Below are 26484 nucleotides of genomic sequence, written 5' to 3' on the forward strand. Positions count from 1 at the left end.
CTAAACTTTTGGACACAAAGGGACAATTTAGCATGCCCAGTCCACCTAACCTGCACATCTTTGGATTGTGGTGGGGAAACCAGAGCACCCGCAGGAAACCCACACAGACAATAGGAGAAGGTGCAAACTCCACACAGGCAGTTACCCAAGGCTGAATTGAATCCGGGTCCCTGGCACTGTGAGGCAGCAGTGCTACATACTTTGAAAACCCCATTCAGATTCAATCATTAGAATTACGTTTCCTAACTGTAGGTACAGCCCAGAGAGAATACAAATGGAGATGATATGGTTCAGTGTTCAAGGCATCTGGGAAGAAATGGGGCTCTAAAGCATTCATTGGCACCCGATAGGTCAAATACTAGATCCAAGATGGACCCACGTACTTCAAATGCAAAGTCACAGGATGCCATCTTGGTCCAATAGTTTGCACAACCACCAGGCGCAGGCATAATAAGAGTCCACAATTTATTTGCATGCGTGTTCTGGATATTTTTTTCTGCCTGCTGGTTTAATTTTAACGTGTGCTTGGAGTTTTGTTGTATTTGTCTAAACGTTCAATAATCAACAGGGCATGGTTTGGTTGGTGCTGAAATACCTTTCTAGGTGATTTAATGACTATATAATTTGATGCAAATTGGTTCCAGACATGAATAGCCTGATAGTTATCCCCCTTCAAAATAACTACAATTGTGAAAATGGAGAGGCCATGAAGTACAGGACAAGCTTCTAAAAGGAGAAGGAAGTTGAGGAGGGCTTTCAGCAGAAGACCAGATCCGGCCAGGATATGCAGAAAGCAACGTTCTTACCCGAAATTAATTCAGCAAGGGCCAACACAGAAGCATCTTTGTTTCAGAAAAAAAAGAGGTCAAAACTGAAATCTGCCAACTGCTGCAGTCAAAAAGTTCAAAGTGTGGCAAGATTTGGATTTCCTATAACAGTGCGGACCGTGGCTCTTAACATTTATCCATCTAGATTATTTTCTTCCAGGCCATTGCTGAAACCATCTAGTTTATTTCAGGCTATTGCTGGCGAAATCAGTGACACTTTGCAGTATATAGCTCCATAAAGGTTACTGATAGAGTTATGAAGGAGATTCATATTTGACTCAAACTTTAGTTCTGCCTCAACAGATGTTGTCAGACATTTAGACTTTTCAGCCTTTTTTATTTCATATACAATAACAACACTTACATGTTTTAAGTTTTTCAGTTGATCTAGAACAGGATTCTTTCACAAGAGAGCACAGATCTCTCGTGGAGTTGTGTCTGAAATACAAATCATATTTTAAATGTAAATGTGCTTTCAGCATTACTATCTTTACAGAAATATATAGCTCATAGATCACATACAGTAAGCCCTCACTTGATGTTGTGGTTTTGTTCCTCAATATTGTGACTTTAATTGAAACATAACGTCCCATAGGAAACAATCCTAACTGAAGTTAGGTTCATTAATATATTCCTTACACTAAAACATTATGGGTGGATTTTCCCCACTATATAATGTATACTCGAGGATCGACTTCTTTGTGGTGGGGAAATTGGTGTATCCAAGGCTGGTCAAGGCAGAATACTGCGCGATCATAATCTCCGACCACGCTCCAAATTATATGGATGTGAGGCTGGAGACAGGCAGTACGCAAGGCCCCACATGGAGGTTGCAGACTGCACTACTGGCCGACAAGGTCTTTTTAGTGAGAAAATATCGCAGGCTGTAACTGAATATACAAAGAACAACCAGAACGGGGAGGTCTGACCCTGCACATTCTGGGAGGCGCTAAAGCCTCTGATATGAGGGGAAATTATCACCTTTAAAGCACGGAAAGACAGGGAGGAGAAAGCGGCGAGGTAACAGCTGATACACTCCATACTGGAGGTAGACAGTAAATACAAGGAGAGCAGTGCACCAACTCTGCCAGGCACGGGGGACCCTATGCGAATATGGCGACAAAACCGGCTGAGAAAGCAGGCAGCCCCAAGAGAGACTGTGCAAATTAGAGAAAGCAGAGGCACGTTAGAAACAGACCCAGACAAGGCCGGTTTCCAGTGGCGGCCATGGAGTAAAAGGTCGCACATTTGGCAGCTCCCGCTCATGGTGATCGTTTTGTGGCTTTTACGCCGGATTGCAGGAATTTTGTAAATTAAAGGTGTAGAAGCAGGAACAGAAAGAGGGGACCCCCAGTTTATGGAGCTGCAGCCCAGAAAGAAACGGAAAAGGAGGAATCAGATGTTGGTGGCGAGTGAGGACCAGACATCGAGTGTGGAAATGGCAGATGCGCCATCAGCTCAGTGGTCGACGGACCAGTTGTTAGGTAATTTGAACATTCTGAATCCTCCCACTGTGTACCCGAACAGGTGCCAGAATGTGGCGATTAGTGGCTTTGAACAGTAAGTTCATTGCAGTGTTAATGTAAGCCTACTGTGACAATAAAGATTATTATTTTTTAAATGGAGAGCATTAGCTCCATGCAGGCGGGAAGGCGCTTAGACCAGACGGTTTCCCAGCGGACTTCTACAAAAGATTTGCGACAGCACTGGCCCGCACCTGTGGGAGATGTTCATATACTCGCTGACACAAACCTCAATCTCATTAATACCTGAAAAAGACAAAGACCCAACAGACTGTGGTTCATACAGAACCATCTCGCAACTAAACGTACACACCAAGAGTCTGGAGAACTGTGTACCAGAGGTGATCGCAGAGAATTAAACGGGCTTTGTCAAAGGTAGACAGCTAACATCGAATATCAGACACCTGCTGAACATGATCCTGACCCAATCTGGGGAGAGAACACCCGAGTCTCCCTATACGCAGAAATGGCCTTCGACAGAGTCGAATAGAAGTACCTCATTGAGGTGCTGGAGCAGTTCGGGCTCGGAACAAGATTGACCACCTTGGGCGAAGCTCCTGTACAATTCTCCGTTCGGACTAATACCACCAGCTCCAAGTACTTCCAGCTGCACAAGGGCACGAGGCAGTGTTGCCTATTGTCCACACTGCTGTTCACCCTAACGATCGAACCACTCGCGATCCCGCTCAGAACAGCAAAGAACTGGAGGAGGATTCAAAGAGGAGGGAGCACAGAGTCTCGATCTATGCGGATGATCTGCTCCTCTACATCACGGACCCACAAAGCACAATGGAAGGAACTATTGCGCTCCTGAAAGTGTTTTGTACCTTCTCGGGCTACAAACTCCCCCGCAAGGGGAAGGGCAGCACTGGTGGGGCTGCCGTTCAAACAAGCCAGTCACAAATTCCACTACCTGGGGATTCAAATCGCTCATGACTGGGTAGGGGTTCACAAATGGAACCTGACCAGTCTGACAGAGGAAGTAAAAAAGGACCCACAGAATTGGAACACACTCCCACTCTCCCTCTGGAATGTCACGGCTGTGTTCTAACATGTGCATCAGGTCTGGCAGAACCACACTGTCCGTGAGGAGTTTGCACATTCTCCCCGTGTCTGCGTGGGTTTCACCCCCACAACCCAAAGATGTGCAGGATAGGTGGATTGGCTACGCTAAATTGCCCCTTAATTGGAAAAAATAATTGGGTACTCTAAATTTATTAAAAAAAAAAAAAGGTCTGGCAGAACCTTGTCCAGACGTTCAGCATCTGACTGGGACCCAGCTGAGTCCTGGGATCCAGCAGATCTCTAACTGTCTCTGGGCACCACACCTTAAGAAGGATACTTTGGCCTTGGAGGGAATGCAACGATGGTTTGCAAAATTGGTGCCTGGACTACAGGGTTTAGTTACAAGGAGAGATTACTCAAATTAGATCTGTTTTCGTTAGAATTTAGAAGATTATGGGGTGATCTGATCAAGGTACTCAAGATATTAAGAGGGAAAGACAGGGTAGATAAACTATCGCCACTGGTTGGAGATTCTAAATCTAGGGGCATAGTCTACAAAACCAGGGCTAGACCATTCAGGAGAGATGTTGGAAAACACTTCTTCACTCAAAAGATATTAGAGGTTCAGAACTCGCTCCCACAAACAGCAGTTGAAGCGAGGTCAATTCATAATTTTAAATCTGAGTGAGAGTTTTGTTAAGCAAAGATATTAAGGGATGTGGGCCAAAGGCAGGTATATGGGGCAGGATACTCCAACCACCGTCTACCACCGCCATGGCCAGTGCGGAGAAGAATCCCCCTGCGCATGCGCTGGGATAACGCCAGCACACGCTGCGCCCCCACGCATGCGGCAATTCGCGCCGGTTGGCGGAGGCCCTTCGGCGCTGGTTGGCATGGTGCCAAGCGCTTCAATGCCGGCTGGCGCCACGCCAAACACTCCAGTGCTAGCCTAGCCCCTGAAGGTGCGGAGGATTCCGCACATTCAGTGCGGCCCGACGCCGGAGTAGTTCATGCCACTCCTCGGCGCCGGAGTGGCGCGCCCCGCCAGTTGCCGGAGAATCCCGTCCCTGGAGTTAAGTCACAGATAAGCCATGATTTCATTAAATGGCAGGACACGCTTGGGGGCTGAATGGCCTACTCCTGTTCCTACGTTCTCTTGGATGTTCCTGCCTTCACCTGATGTGCATCAGCAACTGTATGGTGCTCAGCAGATTGTGCCCCGGAATGGACATGTCAGTGAAATGGAATGATCATTTTGTCTGACATGAACAACTCACTTGAGACAAGTCATTTGGGTGAAGGGGCAGTGCATCCTCAGCTATGTGAGACAGGCCAACAGAGAAACACCCTGCCAAACACATCCAAAATGACACTGTGAAACGTTGCCGTTGAATCGCTCCCGATCTCAGCAAATTAGAACATGGCTTCAGTTTTACAGCATTAACTTTCTTCCCACAGCAATTTCATACTGTGAAAATAACCAAATATTATGTGTACTTTACTCTGAGTTATTTACATAAACAACCCTCTTATAGACTGATAGACTTATGGACTGATTGGATCTCTTCACACATCTTCACCCGATGCCTGCGTCTATGTATTTACATGGTATTTTATGTTTGCTTTATCATGTATTTTCTTTCATGTATGGAATAATCTGTTTGAGCTGCATGCAGAACAATACCTTTCACTGTACCTCGGTACACATGACAATAAACCAATCCAATCCAATGTATAACCAATGAATAACATAAGATTTTCACTGTATCACGGCCATTATCTCACACAATTAATATGTTAATTAACTGGAAATTAAATATTTGTTGTACCTGACTCGGAGGAAAAGTTATTTCCAGTATTACTTACAATTTTGTTGCTTCTTCATTTTTATTCATCTCTTCTTCGAGTTTCATACTGAGACTTTCATTTTCAAACTGTATGATGTATTAATAATTAGGTTATTATTTATCAACAATAATTTGAATATGACTACTTAAAATTATAAGTCAGAAATTTAAAATTATTTAAATAGAAGTTAAATATAGCTTTTCAAATTTAAAACCCATATATCAACAAATGATCGCAGGGAAAATTTAAATATAAGGCTAATCTCACAAGCATCACTCTACTTTACGAACTTTCAAGCGGTTATTGGATAGGCACATGGAACACACCAGAATGACAGGGAGTGGGATAGCTTGATCTTGGTTTCGGACAATGCTCGGCACAACATCGAGGGCTGAAGGGCCTGTTCTGTGCTGTACTGTTCTATATTCTATGTTCTAAACCCAAATAATCAGCATTGATCCTGTTTAAAAACTCTGGTTAATTCCGCATTAATAACTTGGGTGAGTTCAAGCTTTACAAATACACATATTGAAGTCCTCCTGCACTGCCAGAGAATATAAAAGCTGGCGGATTTCTGAAAGGAAATCATGCTTGGCAAATCGGCTGGCATTGTTTGAAAATGTATCCAGTAGAGTTGACCAGGGAAACATGATGGATGTAGCTTATTTAGACTTTCAGAAGGATTTTGACAGGGTCTCATACAGTACTATGAAAAGTTAAAGCACGTGTGTTTGCAGGTAGTGTCTCGAGATGGATAGATAACTGGTTAGCAGACAGAAAGCAAAACGTTGGAATAAATGGGTCTTTTTCCGATTAGCATGCAGTGATTAGTCGGGTACGGCAGGGATCAGAGCTAGGACCCCAACGATTCACATTATATATTAATGATTTGGACAAAGGAACTAAATGCAGTATCGCCAGATTGGCAGATGATACAAAGTTGAGTGGGAGGGTGAACTTTGTAGAGGACGCAGAGATGCTTCAGCGGGATTTGGACAGGCTGAGTGAGTGGTCAGATGCAGCAAATGTTCCTGATGGTGTGGAAGTCCATAGTTTGAGGATAAAGGCTAAAGTACTGAGGTGAGGAGAAATTTCATCCCCCAGAGAGTGGTGAATCTGTGGACCTCACAACCACAAAAATTAATTGAGGCCAAAACGTGTAATTTCAAGAAGGAATTAGATATAGCTCTTGGGGCTAAAGAGATCAAGGGATATGGGGGAGGAGGCGTGACTATGTTATTGAACTTGATGATCAGCCATGATCATAATGAATAGCTGAGCAGACTCTAAGGGCCAAATGGGATCCTCCAGCTTCTATTTTCTAAGTATGTTTCTGTGTAACACAAAGCCGGCCTACAAGTTGATAATGTGAGCAACCGCCCAAAATCTATGCTCAAGAGTAAATAAATGAATGGCAGCCAGAGGAGTGCTCTTGCTCCATCCATACTCTTGCTGTGCCCATACTCCTGCTCTCGCCCCTTCTCTGATCTATTCTCTTCTTATTCTAGCCTTTTTATATACTTCTGCTCTCACTTTGGTGCACTACCTTGTTGCTCCTTCTCCCCTTTGTTCCCCTAGTGCTTTCCCTGGTTTCCTGCTCTAACTGAGCTCTCGCCAAAGATCAGCAGATTGTAATGAGAAGCATGCACAGCCATCTCACTGATATCTGTAAGCAAATACAAGGCTTCATTAAGACACTCTCTACAAGCAACACTTCCTTAATTTAGATGGGGGTGATAATTTAGATGGATTTGCAATCCATCCGAAAAAGGTCTTTTAACAAAAAAGGTTTGAGAACAACTGTTCTAAAAATGTCTGCAACACCTGCTGTTGGGCAGAGAGCTCCCCATCAGTTTTATAGATTCTACTCTCGAAGACTAGACAGAGGAACATAAAGACACATGGCCCAAAGATGTGCGCTCAGGTCCAAGCAAGGAAGGTAGCCAGGGAAGTTAACAGCTAACTTCTATCAATCCACAAACACTTAAGGTGAAAGTTAACGCATACATCAATCCACAAAGTACTTTGAATCTATATATTCTACTAGTATTGTTATGGGCCAGGGTTTAAAGAACCCAAAAGTGTATCATGGAGTTCACCTGACCCACAACTTTTAATAGATTGGGGTATGGGGAGCACACAGCCCACTCTACAGGTGTGGTACAGCAGATATCGAAAAGTATTTTTTAAAGCAAAACAATTTTTATTCTATGAATTCAAGTTAACCTTTTTAAAAACATTAGATGAACATCTTAGCAACCATTAATTCAAATACAACCCCCAAAGAATACAACACTAAGTAATCCTTACTTTCCTTTTAACATCCATAAGACTTAAAAAAACAAAACTTTTAACAGAAGCACATCAGGTTTAAATTCACCACTGAGAACAATTATAACTCTGAATTCACCAAATGATCAAGAAATAGTCTTTACATGGCAGGGAGAACAACATTACACATTCTGTGGCTGACTGCAGCTCCAACACTGAAACGAAACCAAAAAACCCAGACACACCCAAGCTTTTCGCAAAGTGAAACTAAAAGCTGACAGACAGCTCAGCTCCACCCACACTCTGACATCACTGCAGTAATAAAAACCCATTTCTTAACGGTACACTAACTAGTTATTCTATAAAAACACCCATTTCTTAAAAGGTATTCTCACACGACAATATAGCCTTCACTTACTCCTTTACTTATAATATTTTTTCTCCCAAAATTTGGGTGTCAGGGAAATCTCAAGCACTATCGTTACTAAAAACTACTTTGCTAACTCATATTGTCTATTAAAAGGGCTTTTGCTGAGTCACCACAGTAATTAATTTGAAATATAAGATGCATCTTCACCTCTAATCATCACAGGGAACATGCAATTGTATATCCAATTACATCCATGCACTCATATGTCTTCACCATTCTCTTCTCTCCCTCCAAACAAAAAGGTTACCCATATCAAGCACAAGAGAAAAGCATCACTGACAAATCTCAGTCAATCTGGGCAGGATGCACTACAAATTGTAAATAGACAGGCCAGGTGAGGTGGTAATGGAATGCTAGTAAATGTTCAGAAAGGTGCATCATACTTTATGTGCTTTCTCAACATATTGCAATGCCTCAACATCTAGTCTCTTTTTCTTCAGAGCAATGTTCATGTGGGTGCAGCTTCTTTTATTTACAGATCATGTAAATCTCATATCATAAGTGGTACTCAGCAGGAAAATGTCACCACTCTGTTGAAAACTTAAGCACTTTGTGGATTTAAATCTGCTAACATATGGGATGGGAACGACACTGACAAGGCCAGCATTTGTTGTACATCCCTAATTGCCCTTGAGAAGGTGGTGGTAAGCCTCCTTCCTGAACCGTGGCAGTCCTGGTGATGCTGTCAGTAAGGGAATTCAAGTTTTTTGACCATGCAACGATGAAGGAATGGTGATATAGTTCCAAGTCAAGATGATGTGTGGTTTGGAGATGAACTTGAAGATGGATATGTCCTCACACATAGGCCCCCTTTGTCTTTCCAGGTGATCAATATCGTGGGTATGGAAGGCGCCGTCAGAGGATCCTTGGTGAGTTGCTTTCGTGCATCGGTTAGATGATGCTGTAAGGAACCCTCATGTGAATCCTTGTTAGATGCTTATTTCCATTTTAATTCCTGTTCTTTTGGCTGAACTAATTCCTGCACCTGGGCATTACTGTGACTTACACCATTAAGTAAAAAAAACAGTAGCAGAATGTGCTGACATCAGCGTTGACTGTCTTGACAGACTTCGCTCACAACCAATCAACTCCATTGCACCGAGGCCAAGCAGATCCTCGATGTTGATTAATGCTTTTTATTCTGGAATACCCTGCTGGGTGACCCTGTGTGTGTTTGGTCTCAGTTTTGATTGGGACTGCAGAACTGAGCAGAATCACTTTGAATCTCTCTCCCAGAAGTAGTGGAATTGTCTCTCAAATCTTAGCCGGAACTCTCTTCAGGTAAACAGAGCAGTTCGAGAATTCAAAGCCTGAAGATCGAGCTGGGGAGAGGGAACTTTCCCATTAAAGATATGAGACCACTCGAAGGCCTTGTGAAAATTGCTGCTCTGATATACTGCTTAACTAAGACAAGCTGTTGGTAGCCTATTGAAGCTGGGTGGGGAGGGGGGGAAAGAGAGGGAAGAAGGGGTAAAATCTATATTTTTCAAAACATCGAACATACAGTTCAGAAGGAGGCCATTTGGCCCATTGAGTCTGCAGCAACCCACTTAAGCCTCTTCCACCCTATCTCCGTAACCCAATACCCCTCCTAACCTTTTTGGGTAATCCACCTAACCTGCATACCTTTGGACTGTGGGAGGAAACCGGAGCACCCGGAGGAAATCCACGCAGACACGGGGAGAATGTGCAGACTCCGCACAGACAGTGACCCAGCGGGGAATCAATCCTGGGACCCTGGCGCTGTGAAGCCACAGTGCTATCCACTTGTGCTACCATGCTGCCCAATGGTTTCGATCCATCAATCTCTGGGTTATGGGCCCAGCACACTTCCGCTGCGCCACTCTGCTCGCATGTTGTAAACCTCGCCGATATGACATTATGACAACAAGGTTTGAATTTTTAGTGACGGGGTGTATGTGGAGGGGGGACTCAATAAGTATCTTAAAATTTATTTAAAAGAAGTTCCCACCTTTTCTGGAAATGAACCTCGTAAAGTCACAGAGAAGGAATGTGGAAAATCAGAAAACACGATCTCGCCTGTGAGAATCACAATTTCCAAATCTCTCAGGATTTTCTGCCTGCATCACTGTTCTCCATGAGATCCATGCCTGCGCCCCCTTTCTATATCCAGCAAATATAATCCTAACCGTCAATGTCTCCTAAATAGTCAGTCCCACTATCCCAGGAATCAGTATGGTAAACCTTCGCTGCACTTTCTCTATAGAAAGAACATCTTTCCTCAGACAAGAAGAAAACCACACAGTATTCCAGGTGTGGTCTTTCCAAGGCCCTACGTAATTGCAGCAAGACATCCCTGCTACTGTACTCTAATCCTTTTTCTATGAAGCCAACATGTAATTTTCCTTCTTTACCGCCTGTTGCACTGCATGCTTACTTTCAGCGACTGGTTTACAAGGACACTCAAGTCTCGTTGCACATTCCCTCTCTCAATCTATATCCATTTAGATAATAACCTGCCTTCCTGTTTTTGCTAGCATGTAAATAACCTCACATTTTTCTGCATTATATTGCATCTGTCATGCATTCGCCCATTCACTCAACTTCTCTGCATCCTCCTCACAGCTCACCCTCCCACCAAGCTTTCTGTAATCTGCAAATTGAGATATTACATTTAGATCCCTCACCTAAATCAGTAATATACATTGTGAACAGCGGAGGTCTTTGCACTGCTCCCTGGGATACCCCACAAGTCACTGCCTGCCATTTCAAAAATTATCCGTTTTTTTCCTACTTTTTGGACACGATCTTCCGGCCGCGTCACGCTCAACTAGAAGCACAGCATAGCCGGTGTTGGCGGGTGAAGCCTCCTGAGGGTTTACCGGCAGCCAGTACATCTCACAAGACCTACCCAGATCTCGCAAGGCATCGTGATCAGGATACCACCATAACTGGCGTGACCAAGCCTCGCTCGCTTAAGTCAATTTAAAATATTATGCAAGCTCACCTGGGATCTGCCGGCCTCCTCAGGGAGGCCATAGCCAGATGCTGTTCAGTACTAATCCACACAAATGTGGGCCAGGGGGTCTCCCAGGCCATTGGAGGCATCTGGGTGGTCAGGAACAGTGCAGGGTAGCTCCCTGGTCCTCCCACTGGAATGTGGGCACTGTGGCATTGCCAGGTTGGCACCTTGGCACTGTCACCCTGGCACTGCCAAGGTGCCTGGGTGGCACTGCAAAGTCGGCAGGAGCACTGCCAGGATGACAGCGCCACGCTGCCCAGGTGGAACTGTCAATGGTCGGGGCACTACGCCCATGAAAGGAGGGTGGAGGGAAAGTATTAAGGATGGGGATGTGCAGGGCAGGCAGTAAGGGGCCTTTGGGCGGTTGAGAGGGGGGTTGAAGGGTGGGAGGACCTGGAAGGAAGTTGTCTTTAAGGAAGCCTGAAGAGGGAGATCCCACAGCGGGGTGTCATTACTTTAGGGGGAGGTTGTAATGTCCATATGCGTTGGGGAGGGAGGGGAGGGGGGGGGGGGGGGGAGAAGAGAGAGAGAGAGAGAGAGAGAGAGAGAGAGAGAGAGAGAGAGAGAGAGAGAGAGAGAGAGAGAGAGAGAGAGAGAGAGAGAGAGAGAGAGAGAGAGAGAGAGAGATTGTCTGTGGGTGGGGGTTGTGGGGCACCTACAAGCTCACTTAGAGATCGAGACACCAGTAAGTTCAACTCCCCAAAAAAGTGACTAAGCGTGGTGAGATAGCGGTCGGGAACTCGCTGGCAGAGGCGACGGGGAACTCACAGGGGCGGCATGATGGCACAGTGATTAGGACTGCCCCCTCACAGCTCCAAGGAACAGGGTTCAATTCCAGCCTCGGGTGACTCACTCATTTTTTGCACTTTCTCGCGTCTGCGTGGGTTTCCACCGACAGGTTGGCGCCGGCCAACCTGCGCATGTGCGGCTGACGTCACTTAGGCGCCGCCAGCCGCGTCATTCCCGGCACGCCCCTTTGACGCAAGCGTCAAGGCCGGGCGCTCGGAATTCACGCACCGCCGCTCCTAGCACCCCCCCCCCCCCCCCCCCCCCCCCCCCCCCGGGGAGGGGGAGGAATAGGGGGCGAGGAGCGGCCTCCGACACCGGAGTGAAACACTCCAGGTTTCACTCCGGCGTCGGCTGTTTGTCTCCCTTTGGGAGAATTGCGCCCTGGGTTCCTTTTGATCTTTCTTTGTGGTTGGATTCTTTGGTGTGGTTGGAGTAGGGACACATACAGGAGAGTAGGCTGAAGGGGTTGCTGTTCAGACTAGTGGGGGAGAGTGTACAATATTTGGGGATTCAGGTGGCACGGGACTGGGGCAAGTTGCATAAGCTCAACCTGTCCCGACTGGTGGAACGAATGAGGGAGGACGTCTGTGTGGTAGTCGGTATTAGGGGTATTACGGGACCCAGGTTGAGGCTGTAAGACCATTGGTGTAGGAGGTACCTGAGACAGCAAGATCATTGATGAAGCCTGCCTGCTGGTTCCACCCAGTAAGGCAGGGTATAAGAGTCTGTGTCTCCCCAGCTGCTGCACTCTGTACCTGCGCTGCTGGGGGAAACATCTAGTCCAATAAAGCCTTCAATTGTCATCCAATCTCGCATCTGGAGTCATTGATCGAGCATCAATTTATTGGACTAGATTTTAAACAATGGAGCGCCGAATAAAGCCGGAGTGTCTGCAACTCAGACCCCACGCGGCAAACTCAGCGGCAACTTTCAAACACTGGCTGGCGTGCTTCAACGGGTACCTCAGGACGACCACGACTACACCCACAGAGGTCCAGAAGATGCAAGTTCTCCACTCAAGGGTGAGCCCAGAGATCTGCACCCTCATCGAGGATGCAGACAATTTCGAGGCCGCGATGGCCCTGTTGAAAGGACACTACATTCGCCCAGTAAACCAGGTCTACGCCCGACATCTGCTAGCGACGAGGGGACAAATCCCGGGGGAAATCGCTGGATGAATTCTACCGTGCACTTCTGGTACTAGGTAGGAACTGTGACTGCACACAGGTTTCAGCCAGCAACCACACAGAACTTTTAATCCGGGACGCATTCGTTGCTATCCTCCCAAATCCGTCAGCGGCTGCTGGAGAAAGAGACACTAGGCCTCAAGGAGGCAGGGGCCCTTGCTAGGTCCATGGATGTGGCCTCTCGAAACACCCGCACGTATGTCCCTGACCGCACGGCAGCCCCTTGGGAAGCGTGGAACCCGCCCGCGGCTGACCCCGATGCATCCCCCATCGCCCCACAAGCTTTTGCCGCGCAGCTACCAGGCAACCCCGGGGGGCCCCGCTGTTATTTTTGCAGGCAAGCCAAGCACCCCCGGCAGCGCTGCCCGGTCCGCTCCTCCACCTGCAAAGGGTGCAGCAAAAAGTGCCATTTCGTGGCGGTATGCCAGGCCCGGGCGGTCGCCGCTGTCTCTGGGGGCACCATAACTCTCTCCACGGGCCACGTGCAGGCAGCAGGTGGCGCCATCTTCGTTTTCCCAAGCCACGTGCGGGCCCCGGGCACCGCCATCTTGTTCCCCAGGGACCACATGCGACACGTGGGCACCGCCATCTTGCACACCCCCAGCCATGTGCGACCCATGGGCGCCGCCATCTTGGCTGGAGTCTCAGGACCCCGATTCGGATGACCACACACCGGCCAAGGAAAATCTTCAACTTTCACCATGACTCTCCTCGGTGACCCTGGACCAGTCTCGGCCCTGAACGCTGTCGCCCACGACGACAACCGTGCTCATCAATGGACATAAAACATCCTGCATGATCGACTCCGGGAGCACAGAGAACATCATACACCCCAACATGGTACGGCGCTGTTCTCTTCCCATACACCCAGTTAACCAAAGAGTCTCCCTGGCCTCAGGGTCTCACTATGTAGAGATCAAAGGGTTCTGCATAGCGAACCTCAAGGTCCAGGGAAGGGAATTAAAAACTTTCCGACTCTATGTCCTTCCTCACCTCTGCGGCTCCTAGGGTTAGACTTCCAATGCAACCTCCAGAGCTTAACCTTTAAATTCGGCGGCCCTATACCCCCCTAACTGTCTGCAGCCTCGCGACCCTCAAGGTCAACTCGCCTTCCCTTTTTGCGAACCTCACCCCAGAATGCAAACCCGTCGCCACCAGGAGCAGACGGTACAGTGCCCAGGACCAGACCTTCATTAGGTCTGTAGTCCACCGACTACTGAAAGAAGGTATTATTGAGGCTAGCAACAGCCCCTGGAGAGCTCAAGTAGTGGCTGTAAAGACCGGGTAGAAGCACAGGATGGTCATAGATTATAGTCAGATTAACAGATATACGCAGCTCGACGCGTACCCTCTCCCTCGCAAATCTGATTGGGTCAATCAGATTGCACAATACAAGGTCTTTTCCACGGTGGACCTCAAATCCGCCTCTCACCAGCTCCCCATCTGCCCGGACAACCACAAATACACTGCATTCTAAGCAGATGGCGGCTCCAACACTTCCTGAGGGTTCCCTTCGGTGTCACAAATGGAGTCTCGGTCTTCCAACAGGAGATGGACCGAATTGTAGACCGGTACGGTTTGCGGGCCACGTTTCTGTACCTCAACAATGTCACCATCTGCGGCCACGACCAGCAGGACCACAACACAAACCTCGGAAAATTCCTCCATGCTGCAAAAATCCTTAATCTCACCTACAACAAGGACAAATGCGTGTTCAGCACCGACCATCTAGCCATCCTCGGCTACGTAGTGCATGATGGAGTAATAGGTCCAGATCCCGAACGCATGCGCCCCCTCATGGAGTTTCCCCTCCCCAATTCTCCAAGGCCCAGAAACGCTGCCTGGGATTTTTTTCATATTACGCCCAGTGGGTCCCCAATTATGCAGACAAGGCCCGCCCGCTAATCCGATCCACGCTTTTTCCCCTCTCGGCAGAGGCCCGCCAGGCCTTCAGCCGCATAAAAGCGGACATCGCAAAGGCCACTATGCACGCAATCGCGAATCCCTTCCATTCCAAGTTTTTTTAAAAATTAATTTAGAGTACCCAATTATTTTTTCCAATGAAGGGGCAATTTAGAGTTGCCAATTTACCTATCCTGCACATCTTTGGGTTGTGGGGGTGAAACCCACGCAGACACGGGGAGAATGTGCAAACTCCACACGGACAGTGACCCAGGGCTGGGATTCGAACCCAGGTCCTCAGCGCCGTGGGCAGCAATGCTAACCACTGTTCCACCGTGCTGCCCTCCTTCCATTCCAAGTTGAGAGCGACGCATCCGACGCAGCTCTGGCGGCCACCCTCAACCAAGCGGGCAGGCCTGTGGCCTTCTTCTCACGCACCCTCCATGCTTCAGAAATCCGTAATTTCTCCGTTGAAAAGGAGGCCCAGGCCATAGTGGAAGCTGTGCAGCACTGGAGGCATTACCTGGCCTGCAGGAGATTCACGCTCCTCACTGACCAACGGTCGGTTGCTTTCATGTTCGATAATGCACAGCGGGACAAGATAAAGAACGATGAGATCTTACGGAGTGCAAGCCGCACTTCGACAGGCCAGAGAAAGCGCACCTGGTAAAGGCTTCCCGTCCCTTTGAACGCCTCAGTATGGACTTCAAGGGGCCCCTCCCATCCACAACACGTACTTTCTGAACGCGATTGACGAGTACACCATCCCCTGCCCCAAAATGACCGCAGCCACCGTCATAAAAGCCCTCCACAAAATCTTTACACTGTTCGGTTTCCCCGCCTACATACACAGCGATAGGGGGTCCTCCTTCATGAGTGACAAACTGCGTCAATTCCTGCTCAGCAAGAGCATTGCCTCGAGCAGGACGACCAGTTAAAACCCCCGGCGAAACAGGCAGGTAGAGAGGGACAATGGAACGGTCTGGAAGACTATCCTACTGGCCCTACGGTCCAGAAATCTCCCAGTCTCCCGCTGGCAGGAGGTCCTCCCCGATGCACTCCACGCCATCCGATCACTGCTGTGTACCACGACAAACGAAACACCTCATGAACGTCTCCTTGTCTTCCCTAGGAAGTCCTCCTCCGGGACCTCGCTCCCAACCTGGCTGGCAGCCCCTGGACCCATCCTGCTCTGCAAACACGTGCAGGCGCACAAGTCGGACCCATTGGTCAAGAGGGTTCACCTCCTTCACGCTAACCCTCAGTACGCCCATGTGCCGTACCCCGATGGCCGAGAGGATTCGGTCTCCCTACGGGACCTGCCGCCCGCTGGATCCCCACCCACACCCGCCCCACCTACCCCACCCTCCCTCCAACAGGCGCACCCCACGGCCGCCCCCTTCCCAGGTGGATCAGTTCTCCCACTGGTCCCATCTAGCGGTGATGAAGCTACCAAAGAAACCAAAGTCATGCTCCCGGAGTCACGGATGCGCGAGCCGGCGCCTGCATCACCGCCGAAACTGCGACGTTCCCAGAGGACGACCAGGGCCCCCGATCGACTAATTGCTTCATTTTGATATGTACATGTTAATAAATACTGTAAATAGTTGTGACATGTAACAAGGCAAAACACTGTACCACCGATGGGTACCACTATAATCTCAACCTCTACCACTGTATAACGCAAGACCACCACCCCCACTGGACTCTTTATTAAACAGGGGATGAATGTGGTGGTCGGTATTAGCGGTATTACGGTACCCCGGTTGAGGCTGTAAGACCATTGATGTGGGAGGTACCCGAGACAGCAAGATCATTGGTGAAGCCTGCCTGCTGGTACCGCCCAGTAAGGCTGAGTATAAGAGTCTGCGTCTCCCCAGCTGCTGCATTCTGTACCTGCGCTGCTGGGGGAAACATCTAGTCCAATAAAGCCTTCAATTGTCACCCAATCTCGCTTCTGAAGTCATTGATCGAGCATCAGTCTGGAGGTGGGATGCGCTCCCGCTGTCATTGGCGGGGAGGGTGCAGACTGTTAAGATGATGATTCTCCCGCGGTTCTTGTTTGTTTTTCAGTGTTTCCCCACCTTTATCTTACGGTCCTTCTTTAAGAGGCTGAATAAAATTATTCTGGGATTTGTATGGGCAGGGAAGTCCCCGCGGGTGAAGAGGGTGATGTTTGAAAGGAACAGAGGAAAAGGGGGGCTGACTTTGCCGAACCTCATCAACTATTACTAGGCGGCCAACATAGCGATGATAAGGAAATGGATGGTGGGTGCGGCGTCGGTTTGGGAGCCGATGGAGGCTGCTTCGTGCAGGGGCACTAGCTTAGCTGCCCTGGTCATGGTGCCTCTGCCGCTTCCGCCGCACGGTACTCCACCAGCCCGATAGTGGTGGCGGCTCTTCGGATATGGGGCCAGTGGAGGAGGCATGTAGGGGAGATAAGAGCATCGGTGTGGACCCAAATTTGCGGCAACCACCGATTTGCCCCAGGGAACATGGACGGGGGGTATCGACTGTGGAGGAGGGCGGGGATTGTGAGGATGGGGATCTGTTCCTGGAAGGGAGCTTTCCGAGCATGAGGGCGCGAGAGGAGAAGTTTGGGCTGGCGAGAGGGAACGACTTTAGATACTTACAGGTGCGGGACTTTGTACGCTGACTGGTGCCTCCTTCCCATGTCTCCCACCGAAGGGGAGGCAGGACAGGGTAGTTTCTAGAGGGGAGGTGGGAGAGGGTAGAGTCTCAGACGTCTACAAGGAACTAATGGGAGCTGAGGATACGCAGACCGAGGACCTGAAGTTTAAGTGGGAAGAGGAGCTGGGGGGGGTGGGGGGGGGGGGGGGGGGGGGGGGGGGGGGGGGGGGGGGGGGGGGGGGGGGGGGGGGGGGGGGTAGTCAAGTTCGCTTTGAGGGGTTCGCTATTAGGTTTCGCCCGAAGGTGGCAGCCATTTGTTGACTTTCTCGCAGAGGAGTAAGCGTCAGCGGGTAGGGTAACGTAGTGTAGGGAGATATTGAGGCAGGTCCGTGCGTGAACAGGGCCGTGGTTTGCACTATGTTTAATTTGTGTCTTGACTTCTTTTTTTTTGTACTGTACAATGTCACTTTTTCTATAATCCTAAAATACCTCAATAAAATTGTTTGTTTAAAAAAAAGTTTTAACTGTGGGGAAAGGATAGTTTGCTCCAGGAGTGATTCCACTGGCCAATGTATATCTTTTATATTAAACCAATCTTCATTCTTAACAAAGGATTAAACGCATTAACGTCACAGAAAATAGTTTACAATTAACAGTTAAATTATTCTGAACAATGAAAGGAATCACTTTAACTTGAGTACCCAATTCTTCTTTCATCCAATTTAGGGATTATTTTGCACGGCCAATTCACCTACCTTGCACATTTTTTGGGATTGTGGGGGTGAGACCCATAGACACAGGGAGAATGTGCAATCTCCACATGATCAGTGACCCGGGGCCAGGATCGTCCCGAGCCCTTGGTGGCGTGAGGCAGAAGTTCTAACCACTGCACCACCGTGCTGCTCCAGAACCACTTTAACTTCTAACTGATATTGTCTCCATCTCCAATTAAGCATAGCCCATCACGTCAAAAGCCACTTATAAATAAAGTTAGCAAACACAGGGATGCTTGCAGTTCACTGGATATAAATTTCTTGGAAAAGACTGCTTGAAGAGAGAGAGAGATATCCTTTCAGACACCAGCTGGTTGTCTTTTAGAGACTACTGTTTAACCTGACAGCCTTTGACTCAAGCTCCTGCTCAGTTTCAAGCTTCAAAAAAAAAAACAAAAGCTAAACTGTCTGCTACAGAGCTAGCTACTCCCTTGGAAATATGTCTATCCAACGAACTGGGAAGGCTAACTACAACCCCTCAATTATCTAAACCCCAGGGAACCATCTTTCTATCATCAAAATTCCATAAGACCATAAGAGCCCTATATAGGTAAACAATAAGTTGGAATGTATGGTGATCTCACTTTTGTAACATCTTTATTGCACCTTCGCAGACACAATGTCAGCCTGTATGTTCAACCAGGATTTTTAAATTTTTACAGATATATATATCCTTAACCAGGTTTTTAATAGCATTACTGAATGAAACACATAATACAACCATCTGAAAGTTTCCAAAATTCATCACACCCCACTGTTTTGTTATGCTCTTGACGTAGCAGAAGCTGTTTCCTTGATGTGCACTCTGACAAAGGAAGGTTCAGACTTAGAGATAGCTTTAACACATTTATAGAACTGTTAACGATTCTCCTACTTGGATTCGACTCTCCTGTCAATCCTGCTATAGCTACTCAGACTGATGAACCTGTCTGCTACAATCCAGGTGGTGGGTGTGATATGTGTCAAATCAACCCTGTGTACTCACTGAGAGTCTCTACTGGAAAGAGGAAGATCATGTGTGCTGTGTCCTTTTATATGGGTTGGTGTAATGCCCCCCTGTGGTAGTGTCACCTCTGTGTATCGTGAATGCCCATTGGTCGTGTCCTATCTTCATAGATTATCATAGAATTTACAGTGCAGAAGGAGGCCACCCGGCCCATCGAGTCCGCACCGGCTCGTGGAAAGAGCACCCTACCCAAGGTCAACACCTCCACCCCATCCCCACAACCCAGCAACCCCACCCGACACTAAGGGTAATTTTGGATACTAAGGGCAATTTATCATGGCCAATCCACCTAACCTTTACATCTTTTGACTGTGGGAGGAAACCGGAGCACCCGGAGGAAACCCACGCACCCACGGGGAGGGCATGCAGACTCCGCACAGACAGTGACCCAAGCCGGAATTGAACCTGGGACCCTGGTGCTGTGAAGCAATTGTGCTAACCACAATGCTACCGTGCTGACCTATTGGTTGAATGTCTGTGTCATGTCTCTGGTGCTCCCTCTAGTATCTAGCTAGTCTACATGTATTTACATTAACCCCTCGTGTATTTACAGTGATGCATATCACCACACCCCCCCCCCCCCTTTCTAACTACCCCTACTCTCTCTATCTATATATTATACACACACACACAGACAAACAACAGAGGGAATGGGCGGTGAAAGGTAAAAGAAAATATTCATAAAATGATACAGGACCTTTGATTCAGATGGATGTCTTCCAGTTAGTTTCTTTTTCAAGATTAGGCCTTCAGTTGGGTACTTTCTTTTCCTTCAGCTAGTAATGATCTTCACTGCAGTCACAAAGAATGGAGGAAACCAGCAGCAGAGAATGGGAGAAAACACAACGCCTCTTCCTTCAAGGGTCAAGAGGCTTCTGAAAAAATACCTGGCAGGAACCAATCACTAACTATTGTCAGGCAGAACACTATCTGTGGCCAACCCACCAGTTGCCAATTGGTCAATCGAACCAAATTCCTCCAAAACCAGTTCCTTAGATTCACCCGGCACTGATGAGTCAAATTTGTTCTCTCCAAAATACAAAACCTAGGAACATACTGTCCTGGCAAGCACTCTTCTGCTTAAAGGCACATTCCGCTAATGGGTGCCCAAACCAAAAATAATAAAATAAAGAAATGGGAAATAGGAAATAAACAAGAAGGATTCTTACAGTATGAGCCATGGGGCAGTATTCTCCGCAAAGGCCAAAAATCGCGGAGGCCGTCCGCGGAGGCCATCGTGAACTCGGCTGTGGTTCACGACGGCCTCGGGGCCTGCACCCCGCACCTAATTCACCCCACCCGGGGGGCTAGGAGTGGGCTCCCGTCGTTCCCGGCCGCGACCTTGGCCGCCAGAAATGACGCGCGAACGGCGCTTTTCATGATGTCATCCACGCATGCGCGGGTTGCCGGTTCCAACCCGTGCATGCGCGGATCACATCACCGCGCAGATGGCACGAACCCGCGCATGCGCAGTGCCGTCTTTCTCCGCTGCCGCCCGGCAAGACGTGGCGGCTTGGTCTTGGGAAAGAGTGCGTCCGTTTTGGACGCTGGACCGACGATCGGTGGGCACCGATCGCGGGCCTGTCCCCTCCGGAGCACAGTTGCGATGCTCCCGTCATAATCGGGCCCCTAGATGCCCCAAACGGACATCTGGCGCCAGTTTCACATATGCAGCGAACAAATGCCGGCCCTTCACGCCCGCTTCACACCTTCTCGCTGCATTTGTGAAACGGGCATGAAGGGCCGGCCGCTCAGCCCATCGGGCTCGGAGAATCGCCGTTCGCCATGAAAAACGGCGAGCGGCGATTTTTCCGAGCAGGGAGGGGTGGGGGGGTGAATCGCTGGGGGCACCGGGGGGGGCGTAAAAAATGTCCGCCCTCCCACTATTCTCCCATGCCACGTGGGGAGCGGAGAATTTCGCCCATGGTCTTAGTTCCAATAGAAAAAAAAAGTCCTTTCCTACCAACTTCTTGAACTTCTCATCCTCATCAGGTATCCATTTCGCTTTGTTTGAGCTTCTTTGTACCTTTCTGTTGAGGCATGTCATCATCACGATCTTAGATCAGAGGTTCGTCATTATCTTCTTCACTCAGAGCTCGCTTGGCCATCATTGACACGAATGGTTTGTATCAACCAACACACTCATTGACTATCCCGGAGCCCCGAGTGAGTGTCAACAGTTAATATATCACTGTTCACTGACTGAATGCCAGCAGTGGAGTCACCTTATGCCCAGTTGCCCCGGTATGTGTATGTGTTTGTGTCTGCTCTTTGCCGTTCTCTCACTACTCTCTGTATCCCGCCAAATTTCGCGCCCAGCCTCTCTCAAACTTTTCCCGTCAACTTTTTTTGAGCGTGCGCACATATACTGAACGTTCAAAGGCCAAACATCCGCCGAGGACACAGATGGCTTTTTTAAAGTCCACCAGAAGGCCGGTGATGGAGCTCTCCATCACAGATGGCACCCTCATTCCCCCAATTCTCATGGGTGGCGGATTAAGCAAGCCTCCTAACTTGAGCAGCCAGCGTCCCATGATTTCATCTTTGATAGCCTGGCCCCCATCACCAGTGACTTTTCACATCCACACAGCTCATGCTCCAAGCCTGAACCTTGCAGCCTGGGGGTGGAGGTTCATTCTGATTGCACTTGTCGTCTCCGTGTGTGACGGTCTTTTACCCTCGTGTTGCTAGTCTCTATCCCTTGTCAGAATCTGCCACTCTGCCCATGCAGCATGGCTTCTCACGAAGCCCCATGCAGAGACATCAGAATTACTTCCTGTGCTGACCCAGTGATTTCACCTACTCCCACCCACTTCCAGCTGCTACTCTAGAAGGGCAATCCTTTCACAGAAATAGCAACACAACCCCAGTAAGGGTCATCAGAGAAACACGACATACACACCAGCCGCCAGACCCTTGAGAACTAAAGTCCCACAACAGTAAAGGGCCACTAAGGACTTCGAGCGACGATCCCCCCCCCCCCCCCCCCCCCACCACCATCAAATGCCCCCAGAGGGTGATTTCCGGTGGCGGCGATGACGTAGGAAGCCGCACATTTGGGAGCTCCCGATTCAAACTGACTTTTCGGCTCTTTTTAGAGCCCAAAACTGAATTTTTTCGACGTCTCCCGGTGGGAGAAGGTGTGCTGATCGACTTTCTCCGCATTTCATGACTCGAACTCGGAGTGGAAAGGGGGAAAAAAACAGCAGCAGCTCCCCAGAAAAAATGGGGGAAGGATTCCAAGATGGCGGCCGGCGGAGCACCAGAGGAGTGGAAGCAGTGGGCCCAGGAGCAGAAAGCTGCTCTCCTGCGCTGTTTTGCAGATTTCAAGGCTGAGGCGCTGAGCTCTCTGCAGGAAACGAATAAAAAGCTCTCGGAGATTCAGACGACCCAGGGTGCTGCCATCCAGGATTTGCAGACGCAGGCCACTGAACGAGAGGAGGAGGCCGTGGTCCTCGTGAGTAAGGTGGAGGGGCACGAGGCACTCCACAAGAAGTGGCAAGACCGCTTCGAGGAGCTTCATCACCGCATGAGACGGAAAAATCTGAGGATCTTGGGCCTTGCGGAGGGGCTGGAGGGGTCAGATCTGACAACCTACGTGGCCACGATGCTGAACTCGCTAGTGGGGGCAGGATCTTTCCATCTGCCCCTGGAGCAGGAGGGAGCCCACAGGCAGGAGGCCTAAGGAGAACGAACCCCCGCGTGCGGTGCTGGTGAGGTTCCACTGGTTCAGTGATCGGGAGTGTGTGCTGCGCTGGGCCAAGAAGGTAAACAGCAGCAATTGGGAGACTGGGGTAGTACGGATCTACCAGGATTGGAGTGCGGAGGTGGCTAAGCAGCGGTCCGGGTTTAATCGGACGAAAGAGGTGCTCTACAAGAAGAAGATAAAGTTTGGAATGTTGCACCTACGCGCCTGTGGGTAACTTATTTGGATCGGCATTATTATTTTGATTCCCCGGAGGAGGCGTGGGCCTTCGTGCGGACGGAGAAATTGGACTCGAACTAGGGGTTGGGGGTTGCGGGGTCGGTTGTAATGCTTTATTGTTGGTTTCTGCTGTTGCTGTGTTCTCTTTTTCTCTTTTTCTGTACTTTTGTAATTTTGATATGGTTATTTATTGGGGTGTTGTTCAGTTTTTGTTGGGGGGCATTGTTTGAGTTTTGTATCTTGCAGGGAGGGTTGGGGTGGGGTTTGTTGTATTCTATATCGGGTTGGGGGTATGGAGTGGGGCTGGTATTTGGGAGCTGCGTCAGAAGGGTGTGGTGGGGCAGTGTGAAAGCGCGGGTTTTCCTCTGGTTTCCCGCGTTGCGGGGCTGGTGGAGACGATGACCGGGGGGGGGGGGGGGGGGGGGGGGGGGGGGGGGGGGGGGCCTTAACTGGTTCTTCCCCGCGCTGGAGCGGTGCCTGGAGGAGGGACAGGATGGGGGATGATCCCACTTTGGGAGGGGTCGGGTTTTTGGCGGGAGTTTCTGGGGTCAGCAGAAGTTAGCTGACCCACGGAAGTACAATGGAGGACGGTTCGCGGCTAGGAGGGTTTCTAGCCCGGGGGGGGGGGGGGGGGGGGGGGGGGGAGAGAAAGGGGAATACCGGGTTGCTGCTGGCAGGGTCGGGAAGGAGCTGGTGTGGGCCGGGGGGGACAGAGGTGAGGTGTTGTCGCTGTGGGGACTGGGTCGGGCGGGGGGTGCTGGCCTGGGGCGGGCAGTCGACGGGCTATGGCTAGTCGACGGGGGAGGGTGGGGCGGGACGCCCTCTGATCCGGTTGGTCACCTGGAATGCGAGAGGATTGAATGGGCCGGTGAAGCGGTCGAGGGTACTTGCTCATCTGAAGGGGCTAAAGGCAGGTGTGGCAATGCTTCAGGCGACCCACCTGAAGGTGGCGGACCAGGTCCGTCTGAGGAAGGGGTGGGTGGGGCAGGTTTTCCACTCTGGGTTGGATGTGAAGAACCGGGGACTGGCAATTCTGGTGGGGAAAAATATGTCGTTTGAGGCATCTGAGGTGGTGGCGGATAAGGGGGGTAGGTATGTTATGGTTAGGGGCAGGCTACATGGAGAGAAGGTGGTAGGGGCAGCACGGTAGCATGGTGGTTAGCATAAATGCTTCACAGCTCCAGGGTCCCAGGTTCGATTCCCGGCTGGGTCACTGTCTGTGTGGAGTCTGCACGTCCTCCCCGTGTGTGCGTGGGTTTCCTCCGGGTGCTCCGGTTTCCTCCCACAGTCCAAAGATGTGCAGGTTAGGTGGATTGGGCACGCTAAATTGCCCATAGTGTCCTAAATAAGTAAGGTAATGGGGGGGTTGTTGGGTTACGGGTATAGGGTGGATACGTGGGTTTGAGTAGGGTGATCGTTGCTCGGCACAACATCGAGGGCCGAAGGGCCTGTTCTGTGCTGTACTGTTCTATGTTCTATGTACTTGCTAGCGTGTATGCCCCAAATTGGGACGATGCGGGCTTTGAGGCGTATGCTGGGACGGGTCCCGGATCTAGAGGCGGGAGGTCTGATTATGGGGGGGGGACTTCAATACGGTGTTGGATCCTTCACTGGATCGGTCCAGCTCTAGGACGGGTAGGAGGCCGGCGGCGGCCAAGGTACTGAGAGGGTTTATGGACCAGATGGGAGGGGTGGATCCATGGAGGTTTGTGAGGCCGAGGGCACGGAGTACTCTTTCTTCTCCCACGTACACAGGGTTTATTCTCGGATAGACTTCTTCGTGGTGAGGAGGGGGCTGATTCCGAGAGTGGAGGAGGCCGAATATTCGGCCATTGCAATCTCCGACCACGCTCCGCATTGGATGGAGTTGGAGATGGGGAGGTGCGGGACCAGCGCCCGTTGTGGCGGTTGGATGTGGGGTTGTTGGTGGAGGAGGAGGTGTTTAGGAGGGTCCGGGCAAGTATTGAGGGGTACCTCGAGGTGAATGATACGGGGGAGGTCCAGGTGGGGATGGTCTGGGAAGCCCTGAAGTGATTCGTGGGGAGCTGATATCCATCCGGGCACACAGGGAGAGGAGCGAGAGGAGTGAGAGGGATAGACTGGTGGGGAAGATGCTGGAGGTAGATAGGAGGTACGCGGAGGCACCAGAGGAGGGACTGTTGGGGGAGAGGCGCAGCCTACAGGCTAAATTTGATTTGCTGACCACTAGAAAGGCGGAGGTACAGTGGAGGAAGGCACAAGGGGCAGTGTATGAACATGGCAAAAAGGCGAGTAGGATTCTGGCTCATCAGCTCCGCAAGCGGGATGCGGCTAAGGAAATTGCTGGAGTGAGAGACAAGAGTGGGAATGTGGTGCTGAAGGGGGTAGAGGTGAATGAGGTCTTCAAGGACTTTTACAGGGAATTGTACCGGTCGGAGCCAACGGTGGAGGAGGGGAATGGAGAGGTTTCTCGACGGGCTATCTTTCCCGAAGGTGCAGGAGGAGCAGGTGGAGGGGTTGGGGGCGCCGATTGAGCTGGAGGAGCTAGTTAAGGGGATCGGGCAGATGCAGTCAGGGAAAGCGCCGGGGCCGGATGGGTTCCCAGTGGAATTTTATAAAAAGTTTGTGGACCTAGTGGGCCCCTTGGTGGTGCGGACACTTAATGAGCGTGGGAAGGGGGGTCTTTACCCCTGACGATGTCGCGGGCGCTGATTTCGTTAATCTTAAAGAGGGACAAGGACCCCCAGCAGTGTGGTTCATACAGGCCCATATCTCTCCTTAATGTGGGTGCCAAGGTGCTGGCAAAAATCCTGGCCACCAGGATAGAGGACTGTGTGCCAGGGGTTGTACACGAGGATCAGACAGGTTTTGTGAAGGGAAGGCAGCTGAACACGAATGTGCAGAGATTGTTGAATGCCATCATGATGCCGGCGATTGAGGGGGAGGCTGAGATAGTGGTGGCGCTGGATGCGGAAAAGGCCTTCGATAGAGTGGAGTGGGGGTACTTATGGGAGGTGTTGGGGAGGTTTGGATTTGGTGAAGGGTTTATTAGATGGGTGAGGCTGCTATATGAGGCCCCGATGGCATGTGTGGCCACGAATGGGAGGAGGTCGGAGTACTTCCGGCTTTACCGAAGGACCCGGCAGGGTTGCCCCCTGTCCCCCCTGTTGTTTGCATTGGCAATCGAGCCGTTGGCGATGGCGTTGAGGGATTCAGGGAGGTGGAGAGGTTTGGTACGAGGTGGGAAGGAACATAGGGTGTCGTTGTATGCCGATGACCTGTTACTGTATGTGGCGGACCCGGTGGGAAGGATGCCGGGGGTGATGGATCTGCTAGCTGAGTTTGGGACCTTTTCAGGCTATAAACTAAATCTAGGCAAGAGTGAGGTGTTTGTGGTGCACCCTG

At 50.0% G+C, this 26484-nt stretch overlaps 1 protein-coding gene across 5 annotated transcripts in view; it reads right to left on the bottom strand.

Annotated features, from left to right (window-relative positions):
• Positions 1–26484, bottom strand: part of sycp1 (synaptonemal complex protein 1) — a 741816-nt gene that overhangs the window by 686623 nt on the left and 28709 nt on the right. For all 5 annotated transcript variants that reach the window (XM_038820847.1, XM_038820848.1, XM_038820846.1 and 2 more), the window contains exons 4-5: positions 5222–5289; positions 1192–1265 (exon numbers count right to left, since the gene is read on the bottom strand). In XM_038820847.1, the coding sequence (XP_038676775.1) occupies positions 1192–1265; positions 5222–5289 (142 nt within the window). The remainder of the gene's footprint in view (positions 1–1191; positions 1266–5221; positions 5290–26484) is intronic.

This window comes from Scyliorhinus canicula, chromosome 15 (assembly GCF_902713615.1).
Source record: "Scyliorhinus canicula chromosome 15, sScyCan1.1, whole genome shotgun sequence".
NCBI lineage: Eukaryota > Metazoa > Chordata > Chondrichthyes > Carcharhiniformes > Scyliorhinidae > Scyliorhinus > Scyliorhinus canicula.